At 49.8% G+C, this 24,250-nt stretch overlaps 1 protein-coding gene across 17 annotated transcripts in view; it reads right to left on the reverse strand.

Moving 5' to 3' along the window:
• The window catches only part of MBNL1 (muscleblind like splicing regulator 1), a 92,172-nt gene that overhangs the window by 62,346 nt on the left and 5,576 nt on the right, over positions 1-24,250 (reverse strand). For 16 of the 17 annotated variants that reach the window (XR_007497516.1, XM_049776247.1, XM_049776248.1 and 13 more), the window contains one exon: positions 11,052-12,166. Coding sequence is in view for 16 of the 17 variants with exons in the window: in XM_049776247.1 (XP_049632204.1) it covers positions 11,052-11,225 (174 nt within the window). In the remaining variant the exon portion in view is untranslated. Of the gene's footprint in view, positions 1-11,051; positions 12,167-12,575; positions 12,691-24,250 lie in introns of those variants that run through there. The other variant, XM_049776250.1, reaches the window with a different exon arrangement.

Below are 24,250 nucleotides of genomic sequence, written 5' to 3' on the forward strand. Positions count from 1 at the left end.
GAGGTGCCACGTCACAACAATGAGAAAGACCAGAACCAACCAGTGCTTGGGTCCCCCATTGGGAGGTGGCCAGAGAAGATGCTTCACAACCGAGAAAACAGCTCCCATGAGCCCCAGTAATCCACTTCAGGGCAGTTACCTCAGGACACATGACGAGAAGACACTGGCACCTCATGCTCACTGTGGTGCCATTTGCCCAGCCGCGGTCTGGAGACAGCCAGAGCTGAGCTGACCGCGAGCAGGCTTAGAGCCGAGCAGATGTGCCCACAAGAGGCCCCACTCTGCCTGATGACCACAAGCGGTCACACAAGGACTATTCGGCTGCTGGACACCAAATCCTGCCTCCAGCTCAGGAAGGTCTGGCTAATGGAAATAAGCCGGGAACAAGCACAGAGAATGGCCTCATGATATTCAGTGAAAACAAGCCCTGGGTCTCTCTGACCACAGGCCTGGGCTCCCCAATAATGAAATGGGATGGGGGAGTAGGACAGGACCAGCTGGGAAAGGACTGAGGTGGGGCTTGGAGCTCTCCTGGTAGAGTAACCATTAGCAGTACTACAGCAGTCTATTAGCTCAAATAATACAAGGATTTTTTTTTAAGATTTTTTTTATTTGCTTTTTGGCTTATAATAGTATTCATAATGGTTTTGCATGGACATAATCCCATAAAAGGTTCTTTTAAAAGATAAAGAAAGTGTGATAAGAGCAAAGAAGTAAATAAAATGAAAGAATTTTTTCCCAGTATTTTTTCTTTCCCGTCTGAGCTTGGTCATGCAAATGCTAAAACTCACCAGTTCTCTGCCCAAAGCAAAACTGAATCTCCTTGCTTATGCGACTCTCCTAGTTCTTCTAAACCAAGGTAATTTTTTTCTGTTTTTTTATTTTGAGATCACACCCAATGGTGCTCAGGGGTTACTCCTGGCTCTGTGCTCAGAACTCAGTCCAGGCAGGCTCCAGGGACCATATGGGATGCAGGGGACTGAACCTGGATCAGCTGCATGCTAGGCAAAGCCCTACCTGCTGTGCTTTGGCCCCCAAACTATTTTTGTTTTTGTTTTTGAGCCATACCTGGTGATGCTCAGGGGTTACTCCTGGGTATGCGCTCAGAAATTGCTTCTGTTTTGGGGGATCATATGGGATATCAGGAATCGAACTGAGGTCTGTCCTGGATCAGCCAAGTGCAAGGCAAATGCCCTACTGCTGAGCTATCACTCTGGCCCCAGCAAGTTTTATTTTTTAATAGAGTTTTTAAATGAAATATAGTTACAAAGCTGTTCACGATTGAGTTTCAGTCATACAATGCTCAACACCCTTCACCAGTGTGTATTTCCCACCACCAATGTCCCCCATTTCCCTCCAGCTTTTTGCCTTTTGCCTTCCCCGTCAACCTCAGGGTCAGACACACCACAGTCAGGTCCCAGAGTCAGACAAGTACCAGTCAGGTCCTGAGGTCAGATACACAAACCGATCAGGTCCCGGGATCATACACACACCGGTCAGGTCTCAGGGTCAGATACACAGAGAATGAGGTCAGACATGCACCACTCAGCACTCTTGCTGAGAAGTCAATGCTCTTTTGCTTCAGAAACATCAAACACCCTGTGCATATCACTCAGGACCGGCTTTCTGGATGAAGGACAGTGTGAGCCTGCCTGAAAACCTCTTTTCTGAAATTCAGGCAACTGCAGAGGCTCCAAATCTTGCCTCATTCTACACCACCAACATATTGGGTCTGGTTATGCCTATCTGCTTACATGAGAACTCCTTACACCTTATCCCAACTATTAATAATCATGATCTATCGAGCTTGGAAAGAAACCATCTGCTTGTTACCCCTGAGCTCAGGACTCAGACTGTCCACTAAGGTGTAGACAGAAAGGGATGGGCCTAGGGTCTCTGAGGACATAAAAATCCATAGAAAACTGCTCCCAATGCAAAATTTCTCTGGAAAGAAGAAACCAGAGATGAATGCTACCTATGTTTCTCACATGCCAACTGTTTACAAACTAAACAATGCTTCTGGGATCAAATCTTTGGGATTTGGTTTTCAGACAGGAGGTTTACTTATTCTATGAGCAAACTTGTGCTCTACTGGGATTTTTGCTTTTGTTTTTGTTTTTTTTGGGTCACATCTAATGACGCTCAGGGGTTACTCCTGGCTATGTGCTCAGAAATCACTCCTGGCTTGGGGGACCATATGGGATGCCAGGGGATCGAACCGTGGTCCATCCTAGGCTAGCGTGGGCAAGGCAGATGCCTTACCGCTTGCGCCACTGCTCAGGCCCCTCTACTGGGACATTTTTAAAAATAATACAGGGGATAGAGAGATTTACAGGGTGTAAGGTTCTTACCATATATGTCACCCAACTGGGTTCAAACTCCCAACACCACATAGGTTCCCTAAGTACGAATAAGGGTCTCACTCCTGAGCACAAAACTAATACTAAGCACTGAGTACCCTTAAGCATAACAAAATAATAAAAATAAATTGAATAATATTAAATTTATTTTTATATTAAAGAAGCTAGAAAGATTATACAGCATGCAGCTGAACTTGGTTCAATCCCCAGCACCACACAGGGTCTTCTGAGTCCTGAGGGTGGTCTTTGATCACAGGCAGGAGTAAAACCTGAGTCCAGCTGGATGTGAACCAAAATCCAAAAGCTAAATAAAATTGTTAATTTAATTCTCTTTGAGGAAAACTGAGCGGTATTCTACTGTTTTCTCCTTTTCCTCTGCACTGAACTTCTCTGAACTAGAACACACATGGAACCCACACTCAGATAAACAGAGCATGGCAGGACCAGACGGAGCCACCTGTCTGAGTAAGTTAGGCTTGGCAGAAAGACAGGAACTGGGGTTATGCCCTCTGAGACACACAGTGAGTGTAGACATTGGTCTGCAATTTTGCCCAATTTCTAAACCTTCAGCATAGATAAGGATTTCTTGTTTTATTCTTAGTGGAAAATACGGAAGTCGAGAGAACCTAATAGAGGCTCAGCAAGATAATCCTGTCACTTGGTCCATGAGCTCCGGTGGGGAGCCCCAGGTATGGGAGATGTATACTGTACACTGTGTAGTGTGGACATCAGCTATGTTCAGAGGCTCTGGGAGCTAAAACAGACCCCAAATGGCATGGATGGCCGCTCCACAGTGCATCAACCACTGTTGATGCATATGAGTTGAAGCAGGACTGTCAATGCCCCAGTTTGTTTGTTTGTTTGTTTTGATTTTGGGGCCACACCCAGCAGTGCTCAGGGTTTACTCCTGACTCTGTGCTCAGAAATCAATCCTGGTTCAGGGGACCATATAGGATGCCTGGGATCGAACCCGCATCTGTCATGGGTCAACCAGATGCAAAGCTAACGCCCGACCAAAGCTAACGTGCTACCACTCTGACCCCATCAATGCCCTGTTTTGTTTTCCTTTACTATATTGTGTTTTCCTATGCAGACTTTGATTGATGACTCCAGGATTACACGTAAACTGCAATGTCTGGCAATGACAGTGACCAGAGTCACCAAGACCCTCTTCCTTACAGTTAGACTTAAGATTCAGCTAGTCAATACCTAGTAGCATGGGTGAGGTGGCTGGGTCCAAAGCAGATCGTCCAGCCTTCAAAGGCCTCTCCTTTCAGGCCTTTCTCAGCAGCATCTCTCAAAGAGCTGTTTTTATAAAAAGCCAAAATCTGTTATGTACCCCAAAGAAATCTTATTGGGGGCATGGTCACTTGGCTTTGTTTTTAAACATTTGGTACAAAACACTTCAGTTATCAGAGCTTCCTGTGTTGGGGAAAATGTTACTAGACTTGTTTTCAATCTATGAACGATTTTAGAATATTAGATGAGCAAAGATAACTGAAAGTCAATTAGCGCCTGAATGCAGTAACACGAAGGAGGAATTACAGATGTAATTTCTCCCTCACAAGCTGATCCTAAACACTGATTATGTCCGGGCTTGTGCAGAAAATCAAAAATTATAGAAAAGCTTTCAAACTTTTCTAACTTTAATTTTCCATGTTTCACTTGATGAGATTTACTGTTGTCTTGCCATCTTGGGGGGAGGGAAACTGATTGGAAATGCTCAGATTGAGGCTGGGGCAGGCAGGATGGTGATCCCACTGGAAGATAGGGGGGGGGGGCTATGGCTGTGGGGATGCTCCCCAGGCTGCCCCAGATTGAGGTAGAAGGCTGGCTGTGTATGTGGGAAACAGCAAGCGTGGTCCGGGACTTCTCAGCCCAGACCTCATTCTTGCTGAGGGGTCCTGCATGTTTGCCCAATCCAGAGTCCTAACTGCTCCCCAACCTAGAGGCCCAAAACATCCTCATACCTGGTCCCTAGTACTCCTCAATCCCTGGTCTCTAAGTGCTCCCACACCTGGTCCAATATTTCCATTCTCTGAGCTCTGACACTCCAGACCTCTAACTACCTGCGATGCTCAGATACTTCCTATGTCCTGAGGACTAGGATCCTCTTGATACTCCAGCTGCTCTGACGACTGATGCTCTGGTACTCTCAATGGTCTGGTACTACAATACTGGTACTCCCAGAGCTCAAGAGAGCTGGAATACTCAGATACTTCTGGTGCTCTGGGGATGGGCACTTCGAGTGTTCCGGGGATCAATCTTCTGATACTCCTGGTACTGGGAGTACTGTGAACCCCTGATACTCCTGCTCCTCTAGGAACTGATACTCAGATACTCTCAATGCTTTGAGGACTGTGGTATTTTACACTCCTGATGCTCTGGGGACGGAGACACTATAATACTCCTGCTGTGAGACTGTGGGGCTGTGATACGATGGTACTCCTGGCGCTCTGAGGATTATGCTACTCTTATCTTCCTGATGCTCTGGGGAGCTGTGAATGGGGCTGCTCCTTGGTGTCAAAGCACAGACCCAGCAAGCTGAACCCCTGAAAATGAGATGGGGTCTCTGGGAAAATCAGCAACATAGCAGTCCCCGGCTCCTGTCCAGTCTGTGAATTCTGAGCAGCTAGCTTCTGGGCCTGCAGAAGCCCCTTCCCATCTTTTGCGGTTTGAATTCCTTGCTTGAGCGCTGGATTTCCTGAACCCATTTTTGTACCTTTTCACTCCATGAATTATTTCCTGCGGATCTCTACAACTAGAACTGTTCCCCTTGTTCTTATCAGAGAGGGGAATGGGAACTGCCTTTCCTGTCTGCGAGCTCGGTGGGAATCAAACCTCAACCAGTCTCCTAGAGAATGTGACACTTCCAAAGGGACCATTCCTGTCATGCATGCATGTTCTGTGTGTGAGACAGTCACCAGGCTCTGGGATCACAGAGTAGCATGACATAGCCCTTCGTTCTGCGGAGGCACTGCTGGGACCATCAGGCTGCAAGTTTGCCTCAGATACTGTCCTGTTCCTGACTATTTCCAAACCCTTATCACACACTCTCCTGTAAAATTAATGCTGTATCCACTTTCATCTGTTCGTTGTTAAACTTGTCCATTATGGACCCAAACTGGACATTAGGTTGGTTGGCCTGCCCAGAGCATGGCTGTGGGCCCTGCTGTGTGGACTTCGTGAGTACAAGTCTGTGCATAAGAGATAACAGCTGCAGAAGGGGCCCTTCACCTAACTGTGCTATGCTTCCTTCAAGGGGGGTGTTGGTAAGGCAGAGAGGGCTAAGTATGGGGCTAGACTGTAGCACTGGTACAGGCAGGGAGGAGGCCAAGGTTAGATGCCCCTCCCCTACCCACACCCAGGTGCTCTTCAGGGGCGTTTACTGGAAGAAACAGTCTTTAAGTGTCCCACATACAGCTTCCCTCTGGCTAAGCTCCCATCCCAGCTGCAGATCTGGCACCAAGACTACAATTCCCAGCCAACCCTGCTGCCATGAGCAGCCAATGAGAACCCCAAATACATCACTGGTTCCTCATGGGCCTGTTCTGAAGGCTCTGAGTGGCCCGAGTTGAGTGTCCTCTGTCCAATCCTTTCTAGACTGCAGGCAGGACGTCCGGGCTGGCCTGGAAGCAGCTGTTAATTAAATACGCCTGACATTGGAGCTGTGTGCTTACTGGGCTCAGAGTGGAGCCAGCCAAGTCTGCGTGGGGACAGACCAGCAGCCTAAATGTGGGTAGGTACATCCCTGAGGCCACCAGAGCACAACTCCAGGGCTGTGGTGATTACTGCAGGGAAGGTGCCGGGAAGCTCCCAGCTGCAGTGCAGAGGGATTCCCTGGACACCCTAGACACGTGTTCCAATGACTCAGAGACTCTGATAACATTCAGTTTTCCACGTGGAGAAGTACCCACCCCAAGTCAGGAGAACATGGTCAGGCCTGGTTTCTGGGGTCTCAGTAAGAGATATTCCCACCCACAACTACCCCTGGGCCTCTTATCTACACTCCTCCCCTAGCAAGCCTCTCCTGGCCCTTCCCCAAGTTTCGACATAATAGCATCAAGCAGTACCGCTACACCAAAGGCCAACTCTACAAATTCCACTTCACATACTGTCTCGCCTGTTCACCCATCTGAAAAGGAAGGACGTGTCTCTGACCAAGTAAAATGCAAACAGCATCACCCGTGGAAGATTGAGTGAAGGAGCCCTACATCCAAAGCAACAGGCTTGACACTGAAAACAAGAGAGTTCAGCTGCAGCCACCGAACCTGGCAATGTGCCTGCCAAGATAGCAGGCAGGGGTTGGGGAAGTTGGCTGGAGGGAAGGAGTATGGGAGTACTGGTGATGGGAGTTGGCATTGGTGGTGGGATTGGTACTGAAATATAATATGTCTAAAACTCAACTCCCTGGGCCAGGGAGATAGCACAATGGTAGGGTGTTTGAATTGTATGCGGCCTACCCAGGAGGGACCAGTTTGATTCCTGGCATCCCATATTGGCCTGCCAGGGGCATTTCTAAGTGTAGAGCCAGGAGTGGCCACTAAGCACTGCCGGGTATGGCCCAAAGACCAATCAATCAATAAATAAAGTTAAAAAGTAAAATTCAACTATCAATAACTTTATAATCCAAATATCTTTTTTTTATAATCCAAATATCTTTAATTCAATAAAAATCATTTTTAAAAAGGCAATATCTATCACCACTCCAAGCTGCCCAAGTAGCATATTATTAAAAAAGCAGCTTTGTCCCAGTGAGGGAAGGTGGAGACCGTGATCAGCATGAAAGGCCCATGAGAGGTCTCAGCTCTGTATCTCAGCAGACAGAAGAGGAGCTTATTGGGGTCCCCCTCCCCAACATTCAGGTTGGGCAAGCTTGGATGCACCCTGAGGTTGCAGAGACCTCAGGCCCAGAGTGAGCTTGGCTGAACCACCCGGTGTAGGTGAAGGGCAGGCATGTGCCTTCAGCTCACAGGGCAGAGCCAGAGCTGAGGGCAGAAGACACATGACAGGCAGGAGATATCTCTTTGAGCTGCAGACCAGGGAGCTGGTCCAGCCTCCCCAGAGACATATGTCTCTTATCTAGGAGCTGTCACTTAGGGGAGTCTGGGGGAGAAAGGCATGGTCAGGAGAGGGGCACTGCTGCCTGCCAAGGGACCTCAGGGACAGCTGGTTGTGGTCACCCCCCATCACCACATTTCCGGGGGCAGCTGTTGGGTGATGCAACCGCCTCATGGCCCACGTGGGGACCCTGGATACAGGCCAGCTGGATGCAGGGCAGTCACAATGGGCATGCAATGGCCACCAAGGAGCAAGAACAAGTCAACCCATGAAGTGGTGATCCCAGAATGCTCCTGTAGTCAGACTCCAGCACAGGCAAGCTGGGTTGAGGCAGAGAAAGAGAACCACATCGAGGAAGCACAAGCCCCCCAGACCTCTACTTTGTCCCCACCCAAAGCTGCTTTGACTTGTCCCCTGAAATCTGCCCAGTGCTCTGAGATCCTTGTGACTCTTCCAAGCATCCTGGACAAGGTGATGGGCTGAAGGGATTACTGGCTGCATATCCTAAGCAAAGAACCCTGAGCAAGAACAAGTTGCCCAGCCTTTGAGGGTGCGCTGGGCTCCCCGAAACCAGTCTGTGCCCCTCAAACATGATGTGAGCATCTAGGGAAGCAGCAGTCAGCCTTGGAAGCCACATTACACAGGGAATGGCTGTTCCTAAAATCAATCCCTGAAGCTTTTTGAGAGCCTGTGCTGCATGTAGGCTGGCCCCGGCCCACAGGACACAGGGAGCTGCCACTCAGGGCCCCCTGCAGTGTTTCTGAAACAGAGGCGGCCTGCAGTGTAGCCCTCCTGCTCCCAGTATTCCTCTCGCAGGAGTGTTGACTCTTTCATACTCACAGGACATAAAGCTTATGGAGTCCGGCCTTGCTGAGTAGCGCTCACCTGGAACGGTGAGCAACTTACCCCTCCACCTGCCAAGCCCAGAGTCCAGTAAATGACTGAGCATGCAAGAAAATGGTGAAGTAACCGCAGGTCAGCGTTCAAGGTGTGAGCTGGCGCACACTTGTCTTGTCATCCTATTTTCTACTCATCTTATCCACCCTCCTGCCTGAGTGCTGAGACCCAGCGCTCAGCCAGGAGACAGATTGCTGCAGTGTCCCTGCACATTCAATCTCGGCATGCAGCTAGAGAGCGACCAGCTAACTTTTCCATAACTTGTCGTGGGTTTCTGGTGCGCAGACTGTGCCTGCACTCATGTACCTGTGAAGTGGGTCCAGTCTCCCCAGCATGAACTGGCGGCCAGCCCTGTTGTGTTCAATAATTAACGATGGTACTGGATGGCGATGGATTTCTCTCCGTGCCATCCCAGTCCACGTGGCTCTGCAACCTCCATGCAGTCGGCGAGTTCCAGGCCCAGGTGAAATCACTCACTCACAGTCAGGCGTCAGGAAGCAACCACTTTATTCAAGCCCTAGCCACCACGTGTGTGTGGCCTATTCATAACCTTTCAAGCACAGCAATATTTTGCTAGCCCTGCATCTTATTTCCTGTTAGCCATCTTCCCTTTGGGCTCCATGCTGGTCAAAGACCAGAACACAGAAACCCAGAAGCCAGAGCGCACAGCAGCGCAGAAAGGGCAAAGAGCCAAAAGGCGCAAAAAGCCAAAAAGGTCGTGAAAGCCAAAAGGGCCGAATTCCCTTGGTTCAAGCCTTATCTAACATTTCCATGACCCCTCCCAGGAATGGGAGGGTCTAGCAGGTAAGGTTACACCTACTATCCGGTTCCCAAGACCCCTCCCAGAAATGGGTGGGTCTCAGGGTTTAAAATAGGTACACCCACAAGCCCTACTGGCCAGTGTCTGAGGCCATAGCTAAAGGGCATGACCATGATACAGCCCTCACCCAGAGTGGCCTCTGCTTCCCACCGCTAAAAATACTTCCACTCAGCTGCCTCCATGTCATGCTCCGGCCCAGACAACACTGGCGGGAGGTCCCGCACATCTGAACTACCTCCCTCTGCTAGTACAATGAGCATGCTTACACATTGTGTCTGCATGTGCACACAGACACAATTTATGCACATGTATGTATGTATATGCATACGCGCAAATGTGCAGACACATAAGGCTCGCAATTCCTGCCACCGAGCACTCAAATCTCTGGGACTCTAGGCCTCAGTCAGGCTTCCGACCCATCCGATCTGAACTCCCACGTGCAGCAACAACGGGATATGTAGTGCCCATGCCCATGTCCTTGCCCGAGACAAGAACACTGAAGAACATGCAAAATGTCAGCACAGCTGGCGCTGACTGCAGAATATAAGACTACTGCAGGGGGGACTAAGCTGCAGCAAACAGATTTGTTTCCAGACGTCCCACCGCCTCCTTGACCTTATTCAAGTTGGATAGTTGATCAAGTTTTAAATACTATAAAGCAAAGTTCAGTTTATCTTTCAAAAGGACAGCAAAGGTAGAGCCTACAGGCAACAGCAACACCCCTGGCGTGGGCACATTGGAAATATGAGTTGATTGTCAGGATTCACCCAGCCTGCCTGGTGGGGCTGTCCCAAGACCACCAGTGACCAGAGACAGAAAAAAAAAAAAAACATTTTATAAAGGTAAAGTAACAACTGACTCTGCATGGTATACTAGTCCCCAAAGCTGGCAGGCAGTGGTCCTGGGCCCTGCCGTCCCACATAGCATCTTCTCGTCAAGCACCAATGGGTGGGTCAGAGGCCTCACTCTCTGCCCTGCCCTTGCTGGCCTGAATCCTAGGAGATCTCAGTTCAGCCTGATGGCAGCTCCAAACACCCCAACTCCAGGCCAACTTTAGGTGTAGGCCTTTCTCCATCGACACTGACAGAAACGACCACTGAGACCAGAGCCCGGAGCAAAGACACAGCTGCAGGACCTGCCGGGATGGATACAACCCTGGAATTGAACCAGGCCTCTGTCCATACTCCACGGCCACGCCACAGAGCCAAGTAGGCACCAGGAACCCACATTCCCGCCCCGAGTAGGCCCGTCACCACCCACACAAGCCTGCGTCCTTCACAGAATCACTTTCAGGGGGACATGGGGTACAGCTCCAGTGAAAGCCAAAGCTGAGACTGAGCAAGCAAAGTTCGGGAAGGAAGGTGTCACGCCACCCAGACCAACTCTCAACCAGGCCCTGGCCCCCTCACCCATCAGAACCAGCCAAGACCTTACAGAAAATTCTGCTAAGTCACTTCGTAACAGAATCCGAAAGAGCTCCAAACCAATATAACAGAATGAAATCCCCGAACAAGAGCACAGAAGAGCTGCGCCTCACAGACAAACCCTCCAGTGGTGCTGCAGAGATTTTGCACTGCACCCGAGCTGCCCGTCCACAAGGGCAAGGCTGCCAGACTCCGAGGGACCAGGACATGGGTCAGGCCATCACACCTGGACTAGAAGCTGGATGGTTGGTGCCAATGGTAGAACCACACAGAACCACACAGAAGCACAGACCAACCACAGCTGTCTGCTCCTGCAGCTGGGGCCAGCAGCGGGGAGGAGGTGGGTACCCTGGCCACTGGCTGGCAGGCTTGCCCCACAGCTGCCCAGGCAGGACCCTACCAGTCCTCCCCAGACTCCTGGGCCCACCAGGCCACCCGCCCCCTGCATTGCATCAGCACGGTCTGCAATAGAGCACAGTCGTTACTCACTTTCAAGGAGTCAAAGCAGGCGATCACGCGTCCATTCTCCACTTGGCAGCTCTTCGCAGGGTGCGCAAATTTACATTCCGTGTCGGGCCGCGAACACGTCCCCCTCTGAAACTCCCGACAGACTTCCAGAGTCAGCCACTTGGTGTCCCGGATCGGGGTGACACTGACGGCCATGGTTATGGTTTACAGGTAGTTCAAACGTTTCCGTAACACCCAGAGACCCAGCCCCTTCCAAAACAAAATCAAAAACTCCAAAACGAAAACCAAAAAAAAAAAGAAAAAAACACAGCTAACCACCACCACCACCACGGGGGGGGGGGGGGGGAATAGGATGAAAAAGAAAAAGAAAAACAGCTGAAGTGACCTAAGTGTGAAAAGAGGGTGCTCGCGGTGCCTGCACACACTTCCCCGCCCCTGCCTCAAAAGTCCGTGAGAAGCAGCTGTTTTCTTAACACCCGAGAAAAGTTCCCGACTGGGCACTCAGCGTCCAACTGTTCGTTCAAGGAGGGTTTGGTTCTGAGAGAAGCGAGAGGACGGGAAGCAGAGGAGCGTCGGGGAGTCGGGGCTGGCACGTGCCAGGTGCCTTTAGAAACCCCTTCCCACTGCCAATTTGGAGCCCAGAACGCAAGCATGAAAACGTGGCACAACGGGACCCTGACTTTCCAAGCTGCTTTCAGCCAAGTGGTCGGACAGGGAAGCTCCGGGCAGCTGGGTTTGCAAATGGCCTTTGGTGGTGCAATTGGTAAATCGATATTGATTAGTTTGGCATAGACAGATGCAGCAGTTTAGAGCAAAATCAAGAAAATGATTTTTGTTTTTTGTTTTGTTTTGTTTTGTTTTTTCCTCCTTGATTTCCTGGCAGAAGGTATCTTACTTTTTCAGCAAACTTTTTCTTTTGACTACTAAAGCAGCCTAGGGCAATGGCAGCGAATCAGAGCGTCTCTCTTGATTGCAAGTGGAAATGGGGGGGTGTCTGGGCTAGCGCTGGCTGGCTGGCTGGCGGGAGGCTGGCGTCCTCAGTCTAAACTGACAGCAAGCAAGGCAAAAGCAGAGACTGCTCTAGAAGCGGTTCCAAGCAGCAGAGACGTCAGGAAAAGGCACTTCTTAGTACCAACCTGTAGAGAGAAGAGATAGGTTACGATTTACTAAGCAGCATTTCAAGTGCCACAGCATCCCAAGCTTTGCCATGTGCTTCCAAGACTGCAAGTCGGCCCCTGCACGGCCCGGCTTCCCCCCCTATGTCCCGGCTGCTGACACGCATGCACACGCACACACACGCACGCACGCACAATACTCACAGTCTGGCATATTGCAGCCAGCCATCGTAGATTTATTAAAAAAAAAAGGGGGGGGCCGCTTCCCGTGGTGAAGCAATGCATGGCAGAGAGAACCAATCAGAGAGAGTGTTGCAGCAACATTCTGGGCAGCAAGCCAATCAAGGGGGCTGTCTTATGAAAGGTCGTGCCTGTCAGACCTTCATTACTATGCTCTGAGCACAGAAAATGTCCATCAGATGTGACTTACCCCACCGCGGGGGGACGAGCATGTGGGTTTTGAATTTACCCGGCATGCAGCGAATGGACTGAACCATGGTGGGCTCCAGACACCGCTGGCCCTGGCCACCCCGTTCCTGGCCAGGCCTCCCCCCCACACACACTTGCTTTAAAAACTGCAGCTGCCTTCCCAGCAGAGCCTCTGGTGCTGCAAACACTCCTGCCCCAACCCGACACAGACACGTGAGCAGAGGAAGGGGTGTAGACGAATGGTACGTTCTCCTGACCTATCCGATTCACTTCCTCCAGCCCTGCTGCACCACCTCCAGCCCGCCTGCAACCACTGTCAGAGCAGGCGGCTGGCTGGCCCTACAGACAAAGCTTCCTTTCTCCCTCCCCAGGCCCAGTGCAAATAAGGAGTTGAGTGTGGCCGGCCGATCGGGAGCAGACCTGCAGAGTCGCCCTAGGCTCCTGGCCAGGAGGCTGAGTGCCCTGCTGCGTGGGGCCTGCACCAGACCTTGCTGGGCTCTCGGGGTCCAGGCACTCTGCTCCTGGACAAAAGACTTGGAAATGCTCAGAAGTTCCAGAAATGAAAGGAAACCTTTTGCTGCTGACAAACCAGAGAGCAGGGAGGCTTTAATGGCCTAAAAATAATCCAGTCCCCCATGGGGGGTGGGCAGGTAGCAAGGGGACACTCACTGGTGAGGGCTGTGCTCAGGGAAGTTCAAATGGGGGGTTAGCACTGCCTGTCTTCACTTTTTTTCTAGACATGCCACATAGCACGCGGCATGTTTGCCATGTTTTCCAGGAAGACCATGACACATGAGACATACCACCAGTGTCCTGAGGCGCAGGTAAAAACACGTTTGCAAACACCCATAACCCCTCAGGATTTGGCACCCAGGTCCTTGCCAGAACCTGCGGAGACCCATTCTCAGGCTGTACACCCAGCTGGGGTGCCTGGGCACCTGGTAGGTGCATGACCAGACCCCACCGCTGGGCTGGAGCCCCGTGAGAACAGGAAACAGGTCCCCATGTCCTCTATGGTCATGTCCCAGTACCGTATTTCACAGCCTCTGGCTGGAGGGCCAGGGATTATGGAATGAGGCTGGAGGTCTGAGAAGGAACCATAGAACGAAATTCAGGAAGGACCATAGGACATGCTCCAGGTGGCTTAGCTGCAAAAACCTATGTGGCTCTTCCATCCTCTGAGAGGCTCAGCCACAGTCCACACAACCACACAACCCCATTTTCACCTTTAAAGTGCTCTAGCCAGGAGGGAGGCTGAAGGGCGAGAAAGTTGTCCGGGAACTGTACAAGGGTTTCAGGAAAGACACGGCACAAGGGCAGGGATTGGCAGGAGAGATGGACAGACAGGCCAGCTATGACCCCTGGCAGTCTGGTGCCCACCCACCCACATAGCACTAATGCAAGGGGAAACTGGGTTTGGGAAATGGATATTTCATAGAATTAGGGGCCTGAATAACAGAGCAAGAGATAGGTTCTTGTCTCGCATGCAACTAACCTGGGTTCCATCCCAGCACCTAATACGGTATCTGTCCCTGAGCTCCACCAGTAGTAATCTCTGAGTGCAGAGCCAAGAGTACTACCAGTGTGACCCCAAATGGCATCTCCCCAAATTGAGTGAATAAAAAAATATTTTAAAGAATTTGGGTGAAACCTGAATTCCCAAAGCAAGGTTTCCAACTGGCAGATTCCTATGCTCCAAGACAGACCATCACAAAGTTGTGTGAGGTAGCGCTATGCTGTACAATTTCTTCAAACACATGCCCCTGAACCGCATTTAGGTTTGGAAATACTCATTGAACAAAATATTTGTACTTGCTGGATCATTGTGAATAGGTCCATTGTTTATATGCTTTTGTTATTGTAGTCAACTTTCTGAAAGGTACAGAAAGATTGGGGAAATCCAAGTTTGACAGCAAAAATCAAACTCTAACTCTGCCGACCATGAGGTTCTTTTTCCTTTGGACAAAACCTCAGCCCAGCAGCACCCTTGGCCACTGGACAAGACATTCTGCCTCGAGACCGCGAACCAGAAATCACCTCCATCTGCTACTGGAAGACTTGGAGGTGGCCCACACTGGGCTCCCTGAAGTGCCCATGGTCCCTTGAAGCCTAGGTCCCAGGCAAATCAGAGAGAAGCAGAACAAAAAGAAGTGGAGGAAAGATCAGTGGCAGGTCAGGAGCTTCTCTAAGACAAGTACATAGTCAGATACATGGGCTGCAGATAAGGGGAGGGGCCAAGTCTGTCCTGCACAGCTGGGAGCAGCTGCAAGGCCCATCTCCAGCCAGCAGCAGGTCAGCTCAGGACCAAACACTGTGATCCCAGGGCATGAGCTCGGACTTCATAAGGACCACAAGCCAGGATGCCAGAGCATGGCCCAAGCAGTGGGAACCACTGGAGGAGGAGGTCTCCCCGGTCTGAGGTGCTGCACCCAAGCACTGGCCTTGGCCACCAGTGCAAGCACATGAAGGGAACTGCTTGGCCACGCAGACAGCCAAGAGCAGATCCAGCACAAGCTGCTAAGAGAACTGAGGCCCTGTTCTGGCTCCTGTTCTGGACCATGCTAGAGCTGTCCATATGTCCATCCAGAGCCATTCCCCTGAGCCAGGCCATAATGTCCATCTGCCCATCCATAGCCTCTTCCCTGAGCCAGGCTAGAGATTGTCCATCTATCCATCCATCGCCGCTTCCCTGAGCCAGGCCAGAAATTATCTATCTGTCTATCCATAGCTGCTCCCCTGATCCAGGCTAGAGCCAGTCCATTTGTTCACAGGCTGCTCCCCTGCATCTGGCCCACTTAATTACCTGAGCAAGTGGGAGAGGCAGGAGCTTTGTGGGAAACTAGAACTAGTTTGTGGGGAACAAGGTACTAGAGGCAATTTCCCTGGTGCTTCTGGTCATAGGCAAGACTGTTCCTTCTCTTCTGCAAGAAGCAAGGGCTGAGTTGCTGGCTCATCACGCCACACTGGCATGTTCCAGGTGCTGTGTGTATCCCTCCCAGAGCGGGGCATCCGGTTGGCTTGGGAAGCCTCCAACTGGTCCCTCACACTTCACAGGTCAGAACAATGGCAATGTAGGAACAGGACCAGCAGTGCAGGCACATGCTTAAGAACTCCATGGTGAAAAAGCCAGACAGACCAGTCAGTGCCCCCTGCAGCCCACAGCTGCCCACTGTGCACCTGAGTCGCTCCACTGACCCCTGACCCACTGCTTGAAGCTGAGACTGTATGTACAAAACTACCCTAACGTGGGAGGTTTCATTAATGCAAATTCCCCAACATAAGTGCCTGCAGATATTCACTCTGAACTGGAACCACCAACTTCTCTCAAGAAAACGTTTAACAACATGTGTTTCCAGTAATAAAAGTGCTTTTCCATGTTTAAGGTCATTTATTTCCACGTAAGGCCCTGGGACAGCTTTCTCCCAGTCTCATTTGCACATTGCTCTGTATAGGTGCGATCTTTCTTCCCTACCAATAGAAGTTCAACCCTTACATTTGTACTGTGCTAAATATTTTCTACTATTAGCCTATATATGGCAGGTAATCAATGGAAACAACTGTAAAATCAGTTTTTCGCTTTCGCTCCTGCAATTTCAAAAGTCAAACCTTTTCTTCCTGAAATAATAATGACCTTGGTCCTTTATAGGCACCAGGAATCTGAACAAATGCGTAGATTCTCAGACTCATGCTTTATGTTAACAAAAACCAAACCATGATAAGCCAAGTCCCTTAAGAGCTGCCTGCGCTGCCATGAAATGGAGTGTACTTTTCTGTTATCTATGAGGTAAATTGAGGCCTTTGAAATAGTTCCCATTTGTAGCAAACTGGAAATTGAGCTTCCATACGACCCAGCTATACCACTCCTAGGAATATACCCAAGGAACACAAAAATACAATACGAAAATCCCTTCCTTACTCCTATATTCATTGCAGCGCTATTTACAATAGCCAGACTCTGGAGACAACCAAGATGCCCTTCAACAGATGAGTGGCTGAGGAAACTGTGGTACATATACACAATGGAATACTATGCAGCCATCAGGAGAGATGAAGTCATGAAATTTTCCTATACATGGATGTACATGGACTCTATTATGCTGAGTGAAGTAAGTCAGAGGGAGAGAGAAAGACGCAGAATGGTTTCCCTCATCTATGGGCTTTAAGAAAAATGAAGGACATTTTTAACAGTATCTCAGAGACAAGAGAGATGAGGACTGGTAGGAGCAGCTCAGGACATGAAGCTCATCACATAGAGTGATGAGTGCAGTTGCAGAGATGACTACACTGAAAACTATCATAACAATGTGAATGAATGAGGGAAGTAGAAAGCCTGTCTCGAGTACAGGTGTAGGGGGGTGGGGAGGAGGGAGATCTGGGAAATTGGTGGTGGGAATGTTGCACCGGTGAAGGGGGGTGTTCTTTACATGACTGTAATTATACAACTATAATCATGTTTGTAATCACGGTGTTTAAAGATAAAATATATATATATATATTTCTCATTTGTATCATAATTATTTTCTGCAAATGTCAGAAGCATCCTGCACACCCCCTTTCTTCGGCACTTTTCTGATGGAAACAAACATAAACAATATAGTGGCTTTTAAGAGGTCATGACCTGTGGTGCCCAGGGAACCCCTGAGATTCCCCTGGATCAATCCAGGTCACCTGCTGTGCTATATCTCCAACCAAACCATACTTCATTTATTTATTTTTTGGTTTTTTTGGTCACACCCGGTGGCGGCGGTGGTGCTCAGGATTTACTTCTGGCTCTGCACTCAGAAATCGCTCCTGGCAGGCTCAGGGACCATATGGGATGCCGGGATTCAAACCACCATCCATCCTGGATCGGCTATGTGCAAGGCAAATGCCCTACCGCTGTGCTATCTCTCCAGCCCCAACCATACTTTATTTTTTTCTGAAACTCCCAATGCTGTTTCCTGGCTAGGTGACAACTGGAAGTCTTGTCACCCGTCTACACAATTGCAGTTTCCTCCTGCTGCTCTTCTGCTCCAAGTTCTTCCTGGAGGATCCTGGTAGGAAAGCTCTTCCCTGCGGGGCCCACATGTCCTGTCATTCTCTACAACATGGCATCTGTATGATCACTTTGTCCACCCTGTTCCCAGCCCCTATCCTGCCACACAGACTGCAGCTTCCAGAGAGAAAACAGGGTTCCCAAGCCCTAAAGAAGGCCCAGGATTGGGGCCCTCCTGCTGCCAGAGTCAGGTTTCATCCAACAGAACCCAGGCTGGAGGGCATTGGTGTATGCCCTGCTCTCACTTCTCTGCCTCTAGCCCCAGAACATTTCACTGGAGGTGTCTGTGGTCTTGGGAGCTGGAGCAGCATTGTGGCTGTGAGAAGAACAGAGAGGAGAGAATGAGGCTGTAAGATGCAGGCGCCATGGAGAAGCCTGGGAGCTGCTGCAGAGTCCTAGGGAAGATGGTGAGACTGAGATGGTCTTGCTTGGCCTGCTAGGAGCACTTTTGAGGTTCTCTAGCAAACCAGTCACCCGAAGGCAACTGAGAAAAATGATTCACTCCACTTCACTTTCTCTTTCTTGGATCCAAGCCCAAGGTCAGAACAGAGCGAAATTACTATCCAGCAGCAAGGCACCAAAGTCCCTCCTGGGATGGCATCCATGTCACTCCTAAGGTGTGCTTCTGTGACCAAAGCCCTATCTGTCCCCTAGAAGAAGCAAACCCCTTAAAAAGACTTGGGTATGTCCCAGGACTATGTATGTCCTACAGTGGATCAGCAGCACAGACATGACAGGGACATTGGAGACACCTTGACCAACCTGAGACAGCAGGACAGTCACAGAAGAGAGTTTGGGCAGGGCTGTGAGAAAGGACCAGGTCAGGGCCAGTGCAGGGGATGGGAGGGAGGACCCATAGGAGCTGGTCCTGCCCAGCAGCCATGGACCAGCTCATACAGACCTAGGAAAGTCCACCTTCGTTTACAAATTCCAGATGCCACTGGGGACAGAGGACCCAAGGCTGTGACTACGGAACATGATGACTTTCTGTAACATGAACCCCAAAAGTTCCACATCCTGAAGCTCAGTGTTGGTGGCCTGAATGGAGGCACAAGAACCTCAGCTCCTTGCCCACTGCCTCATGGGACCTCCATTAGCCCCGCTAGTAATGCAATGCAGACCCTTGCTTTTTCTCATTCTGGGGCCCTAACCCTGGGGTTTTCAGGGCTGACTCCTGGTTTTGCACTCAGGAGACAGTGGCAGACTCAGAAGACCATCTGGGAAGCTGAAGATTGAATCTTGGTCAGTCGCGTGCAAGGCAAGCATCTTGCTACTGTACTTTGGCTCCGGCTCAAACACTGACTCTTCTTAGCTCAGTATACACACACCACACTCTAAACTGGGCCTGTCCAGAATGCACAGAGGCTGTAGACTCACAGACAAGTTCCTGAGAAGTGGGGAGCAGTTTGTCAACAGCTCAGAAACCCGCAAAGAGCTGCAGGAAATGTCCACTCCCATAGAAATCAGCTGCTACTGCCTGTCTTCCACACTGTGGGCCCGGTACCTTGGGTCCTGGCCCTGCACTCTGACCTTTACCCTTCAGACTTCCAAGGGCACAGGTTTCCAGCTGCCTGCACCAAACTCACAAGACCAGTGGAGAATGGGGGTCCCCACTAGCCAGGCCCCTACACTCACAGCATAAATTGCCATGCAATAGTACCAAGTCCCCATTGTCTGCCTCATTCTGAGCTGCTGAATTATGTCTTCTGAAAAATTAATTGTAAAGCTCTGATTCTAGCACAAAACAGCAGCCTTCTTATACATGAATCAAGAATGTATTCATATATAGTAAATATAAGTGATACAGGTCTTAAAATATTTACCAACCGATGTAAATAATATGAATTTCTAAGATAAGGTGCTACATATTGTGAAAACTAGGAGTATAAAGACCTTACGCATCACTTGTGCGTAAGATGGCATCCAGTTATTAACCCAAAACAAAGCGTTACCCCATCTTCCTATTTGCCATAAATCTCGCTTTCAATTTGTAAAAGCTCACCTGGGTTACTCGACCTTCAACCTCCTGGGATTGGGAATTGGTTTAATACAGAAAGAGGAGTTCTGGGGCCGGAAAATAGCATGGAGGTAGGGCATTTGTCTTGCATGCAGAAGGACGGTGGTTCGAATCCCAGCATCCCATATAGTTCCCCAAGTCTGCCAAGAGCGATTTCTGAGCCTAGAGCCAGGAGTAACCCGTGAGCACTGCCGGGTGTGACCCAAAAACCAAAAAAAAAAAAAAATAGAAAGAGGAGTTCTGGATTTTGGTTCCGAGCAGACACCGTAAGGGAGAAGCCACAAGAAGCCACTGACTCCATTACTCTCTCCTGATTGTCTTAGTTTACAATCTTTCATCACTACCCTGCTTCTTAAGACCTGTGTACCTGGAGGGTAGAGACAAGGTGCATGGGGTGACCTCACAAACCGTGGGGTTCTATTTTATACTTGGGAAGTTTGAAATCTGAGTGACATCTAGACCATAAAATTGTGCCTTGATCAGCCCTTCTGTGGGTGTTAACCATGATGTACCAAAGGCCCGACAGTGAGCATGCAAAGGACCTGAATATTTAAGTGAGCACTAGAGAGGCCGCATGCTAAAAATTATATTTCATTTGTCACAAATCTACTAAACAGAAAAATAGATGTGTCGTTTTCTTGCCAAAGAAAAAGGAGCACATTTACATGGGACATTTATCCTGGAAAGTTAAGAACGGAGGTCGGGTCTGGTCTAGGAGGAGGAGACATTTTCCAAACCATAAATGCCAGGTGATGAACAAACCATGTGTCCTTGCATGTGAGCAGGTAAAAGGTGACCAGAAAGAGCAGCAGGAACCAGTTTAAGGCATAACTGAAGAATGAGTCCCACACTCAGCACCTGTCCCACCATGAGCGTCGATCATGTGAGGATCTGCTGCTCCTCCCACAGTGCAGGGAGCTCCCCCTTCAGCTCCAATTCGGGGCTGGGGACCACTAACTGGAACAGACGCAGACAGCCAAAAACTGATCAGGTGAGAAATCAGCCCTTCACACTGATGCTGCTGCATTGGTGGCTGTGAGTTACACACAAGATCCAGATTCTGTTTACTGCAGTTACGACACAGCACACATGTAAAGATACACACACTCATGCACACACAGATATACTCTTTCTGCTTCACTCTTGAAGAGTTAGGGAAACTGAGGAAAGTGGGTGCAGAGTCACTCTCTTCTCTAGGCCAGATAGGTTCAACCAACAAGCATTTCTTAGGGCAGAGGGAGTGAGAGAATAGTCCTTGTTCATGCCATCAGAGATGGGGGGCGTGGGGGGGAGCACAGCCTGATTCTAGTCTGGTTCTGAAGGTGCTCACCCCCGCAGTGAGCTCGGCCTGAAGGTGTTCACCCCTGCAGTGGCCTGGCCCATGTTGCGTCATAGCCAGGACACCAGACACCACACAGGTGCGAGATTTTGTGTCTAAAAGTAGATTTTGCTGATCCTGGTGAGTGCTGGGGCAGAAGGTATTAGGTGTGGTAGAACTAATACCTGGCAAAGCTGCCAGGCAGATTAGGGTACTTGATATGTCCTACTCTCCAGGCCAGCTCCAGCTCTGCCCAGTGCAGGCACGACCTCTGCCCAGTACAAGCACTACCTTTGCCTGGTACGAGCACAATCTCTGTCCAGTACGATCACAATCTCTGCCCCATATAAGTAAAACCTCTGCCCAGTACAAGCACCACCTCTGCCCTGTACAAGCACGACCTCTACCCAGTAGAAACATGACCTCTGCCCGTACAGAATGTGACATCAGTGGCCTGTTCTCCTAGTTTCCCTGAGGAACACAGCTTTCCCGCCAGACCATCATCTGAGAGAAGCCCAGTTCTATCTGAAGCTGCTCCTGTTAACATTAGCCCAAGCCCACCAGGAAGCTCTTCAGAGGTAGCTTTAGAAGAACAATTCAAGGTGGATGGTGGTTGTCAACAGTGAGCCCTAAAATTTGTCTCTTCTGCTGTGTATGGGATCACACCCCTGCTGAGGAGGACAGCTCAAGGTCTGCATCTTGGTGAACCCCTGACCTCTTGCTCATGGATTTGTGTCTGTGCCCAACTCTGGTCAGCCTCAAGCCCCAGGGCATGACCCTAATGTAGAGCCAGCTGGAGGCCAGGGTTGGGGGAAAGCTGTGTCCCTCATTCAGCATCAGCGAGCACAGCTGCTTGGACTGATGCTCATCCCCATGCCCCCAACAGAGAAAGGGAGGCTCAGAGCCTGAACCCAGAAAAGAAGGTGCTGTTCTCCTCTGCACAGACATCATGGCCAACCGCTCCCTTTGCTCTGCGGCCAGCCCAGTGATCTGCTACGATACTTCCGTGGTCACACAGGGGTAGTCTGGCCAGAGGTGTATAATGTCTGCCTGTGGGTTCTGAGAGATGGAGGGAAACATTTGCCAAACATTGAGACTAAACACTGCTGCAGTGAGATGTTCAGTATCTTCATGTGTGGCTTGTTCCAAACTGACTCCTGAAGACGGTTGGGCTTAGCGCAGACCCTTCCTTCACACACCTGACTTCACCATCTGTTCACTTTTGATGTCTTGTACTAGCCAGACCCCCACAGGACAGCAGGTGTGCGTGACTGTGCGCATTTAGGAAGGATAGAGAGTGCGAGGTCATGTGCGAGCGTATTGTATTGAGCACATGCGAACAGAAGTGTGTGTCTAAGTATGACTCATGAATGCGCACGCATGAACTCGAGCGTGAGTGTGAAGTTGGCCCTGTGAGAGCATCAAGCACCCAGGTGAGGAGTGAATCCAGTGAGAGGAGGTCTCACATTTCTTGGTGAAAAACCCCAAGAACTCATCATCTTCTGAGAAATTTCATGCACAAATGCACAGCGAAAAGCGATATTCGGCCCACAGCACTACTGCAGGCGCAAGAGTGAGAGGGCCAGAGTATGCTTGGTGTGGGCCAGTTCAACAATTAAGGGCTGTAAAGGGCCATCAGCATCACAGCAGTGAGGGGCGCTCACTGGACAGCAGTTCTGACAGGCACAGCCTGTGCCCTGTGTGAGAGATTGATGCTTGACAGAACAAGTACACCCACAGCAGGAAGGGTAAAGGAGGGAGACAGACCCCCTCAACCCCTCGCACACAGTTCTCCAGAGGATGAGCTTCCTGCCCTCGGTCCCTGTGGCACCATCACCCATGTGTTTGCTGATCTGAAAAGAACCATAGCAGGCAGCACTGCCTGTGTAGAGAAGAGCCAGCCCAGGATGCTCATGGGGGGTGGGCAGACAGTCCTTTGGTACCCCAAAGACCCATATGTGCCTCTGTATACAGACTGTCCCTTCTCAGAGTCTCCTCGGTGTCAACTTCCTCATGGAACCCTTCCTGGGAATTTCCTCCTACTGTTCACTTCCTTCTACTGCACTTCCTCCCACTATGCACTTACATCCACTGTGTACATCCTCCTGCTGTACTTCCTTCCCTTGTGCACGTCTTTGTGTAATTCCTCCCGCTCTGCCTTAACCCCGCCTGGACTGCAGTGCTTCCTTCTGGGTAGGAGCCCTGCAGCAGACTGTCCAATGCCTACACCCTAATTTGCTGCACCCCCCATAGGTACCCCAGGGGCTGCCACAGCATCATTTCCAGGACATGAAGAACTGACTCAGCCCCCCCCCCCCCCATTATGCCGGTTGCTGCAGGAATCTGGCCTAGAATTCACCCCTGGGGGTTCTGTCTGACACTGGCCCCAAGCAACATGGCGTCTTTCAACTCTCAAAGCTGTTTCCCTGACCATCAATTCCCAAGGGAGATTGGCTAACAGAGTCCCCCACCAAGCCCCCTGTGGCATACCTGCTTGTGTGTGCTCGATTTTGTATATATTGCATGTGTGTGTGTGTGTGTGTGTGTGTATGCATATGTGTTTGTGAATGAGCATGTGTGAGTGGAGGTCTGTCATTTCAGAGACAATTGGACTCATTTCCGATGTCTGTGGAGAGATCCAGAGCCCCTCTAAGATGACACCTACATATTTTTTGTACCATAAGACACACTCTTCCTCCCCAAAAATATGTGGAGAAATGTCTGGGCGTCTTGTGGAGTGACTGCCACCTGGAGCTAAAATCTGAATGCGGGAGACTTTTATTTTTTTTTAATATTAACAAAAAAAAGTATTTAAATTTTTTGATGTAAAAAAAAAAGTTAGGTAAATGTGTTTAACCAGCTGTGGAACGGCATATTGTAAATATACTTTGGCCTTGGTTGTTCCCAGCCGCCATCTCCTGACGTCTCTTGTTTTCCTCATCTAAAAACTATGTGCATCTTATGGTCAGGTGTGTCTTATAGAGCAAAAAAAAAAACGGTATGTTCCAGATGAGCCAGTGACCCTGGTCTCCTCCAAACCACTCATAGCTGAAGCGCTCAAGCTCTCTGTGGATATTTACTCCTGAGTCCTACCAAGCTGTCAATTCAGCTTAACCTGGAATGTTCCAAGAGTGAGCTTCAAATAGTCTGTAGTAAATCTGTCCAGTTACCAGAGACCAATGAATAAACAACAAATAATTCCTCCATGTAACACTTTCTGTAACTTAAAAACATGTTTTTCCAGGAATGGAGCTATCTATAGTGCAGCGGGCATCTGCTTTGCACAAAACCGACCTGGGTTGGATC

Source organism: Suncus etruscus, chromosome 7, assembly GCF_024139225.1.
Source record: "Suncus etruscus isolate mSunEtr1 chromosome 7, mSunEtr1.pri.cur, whole genome shotgun sequence".
NCBI lineage: Eukaryota > Metazoa > Chordata > Mammalia > Eulipotyphla > Soricidae > Suncus > Suncus etruscus.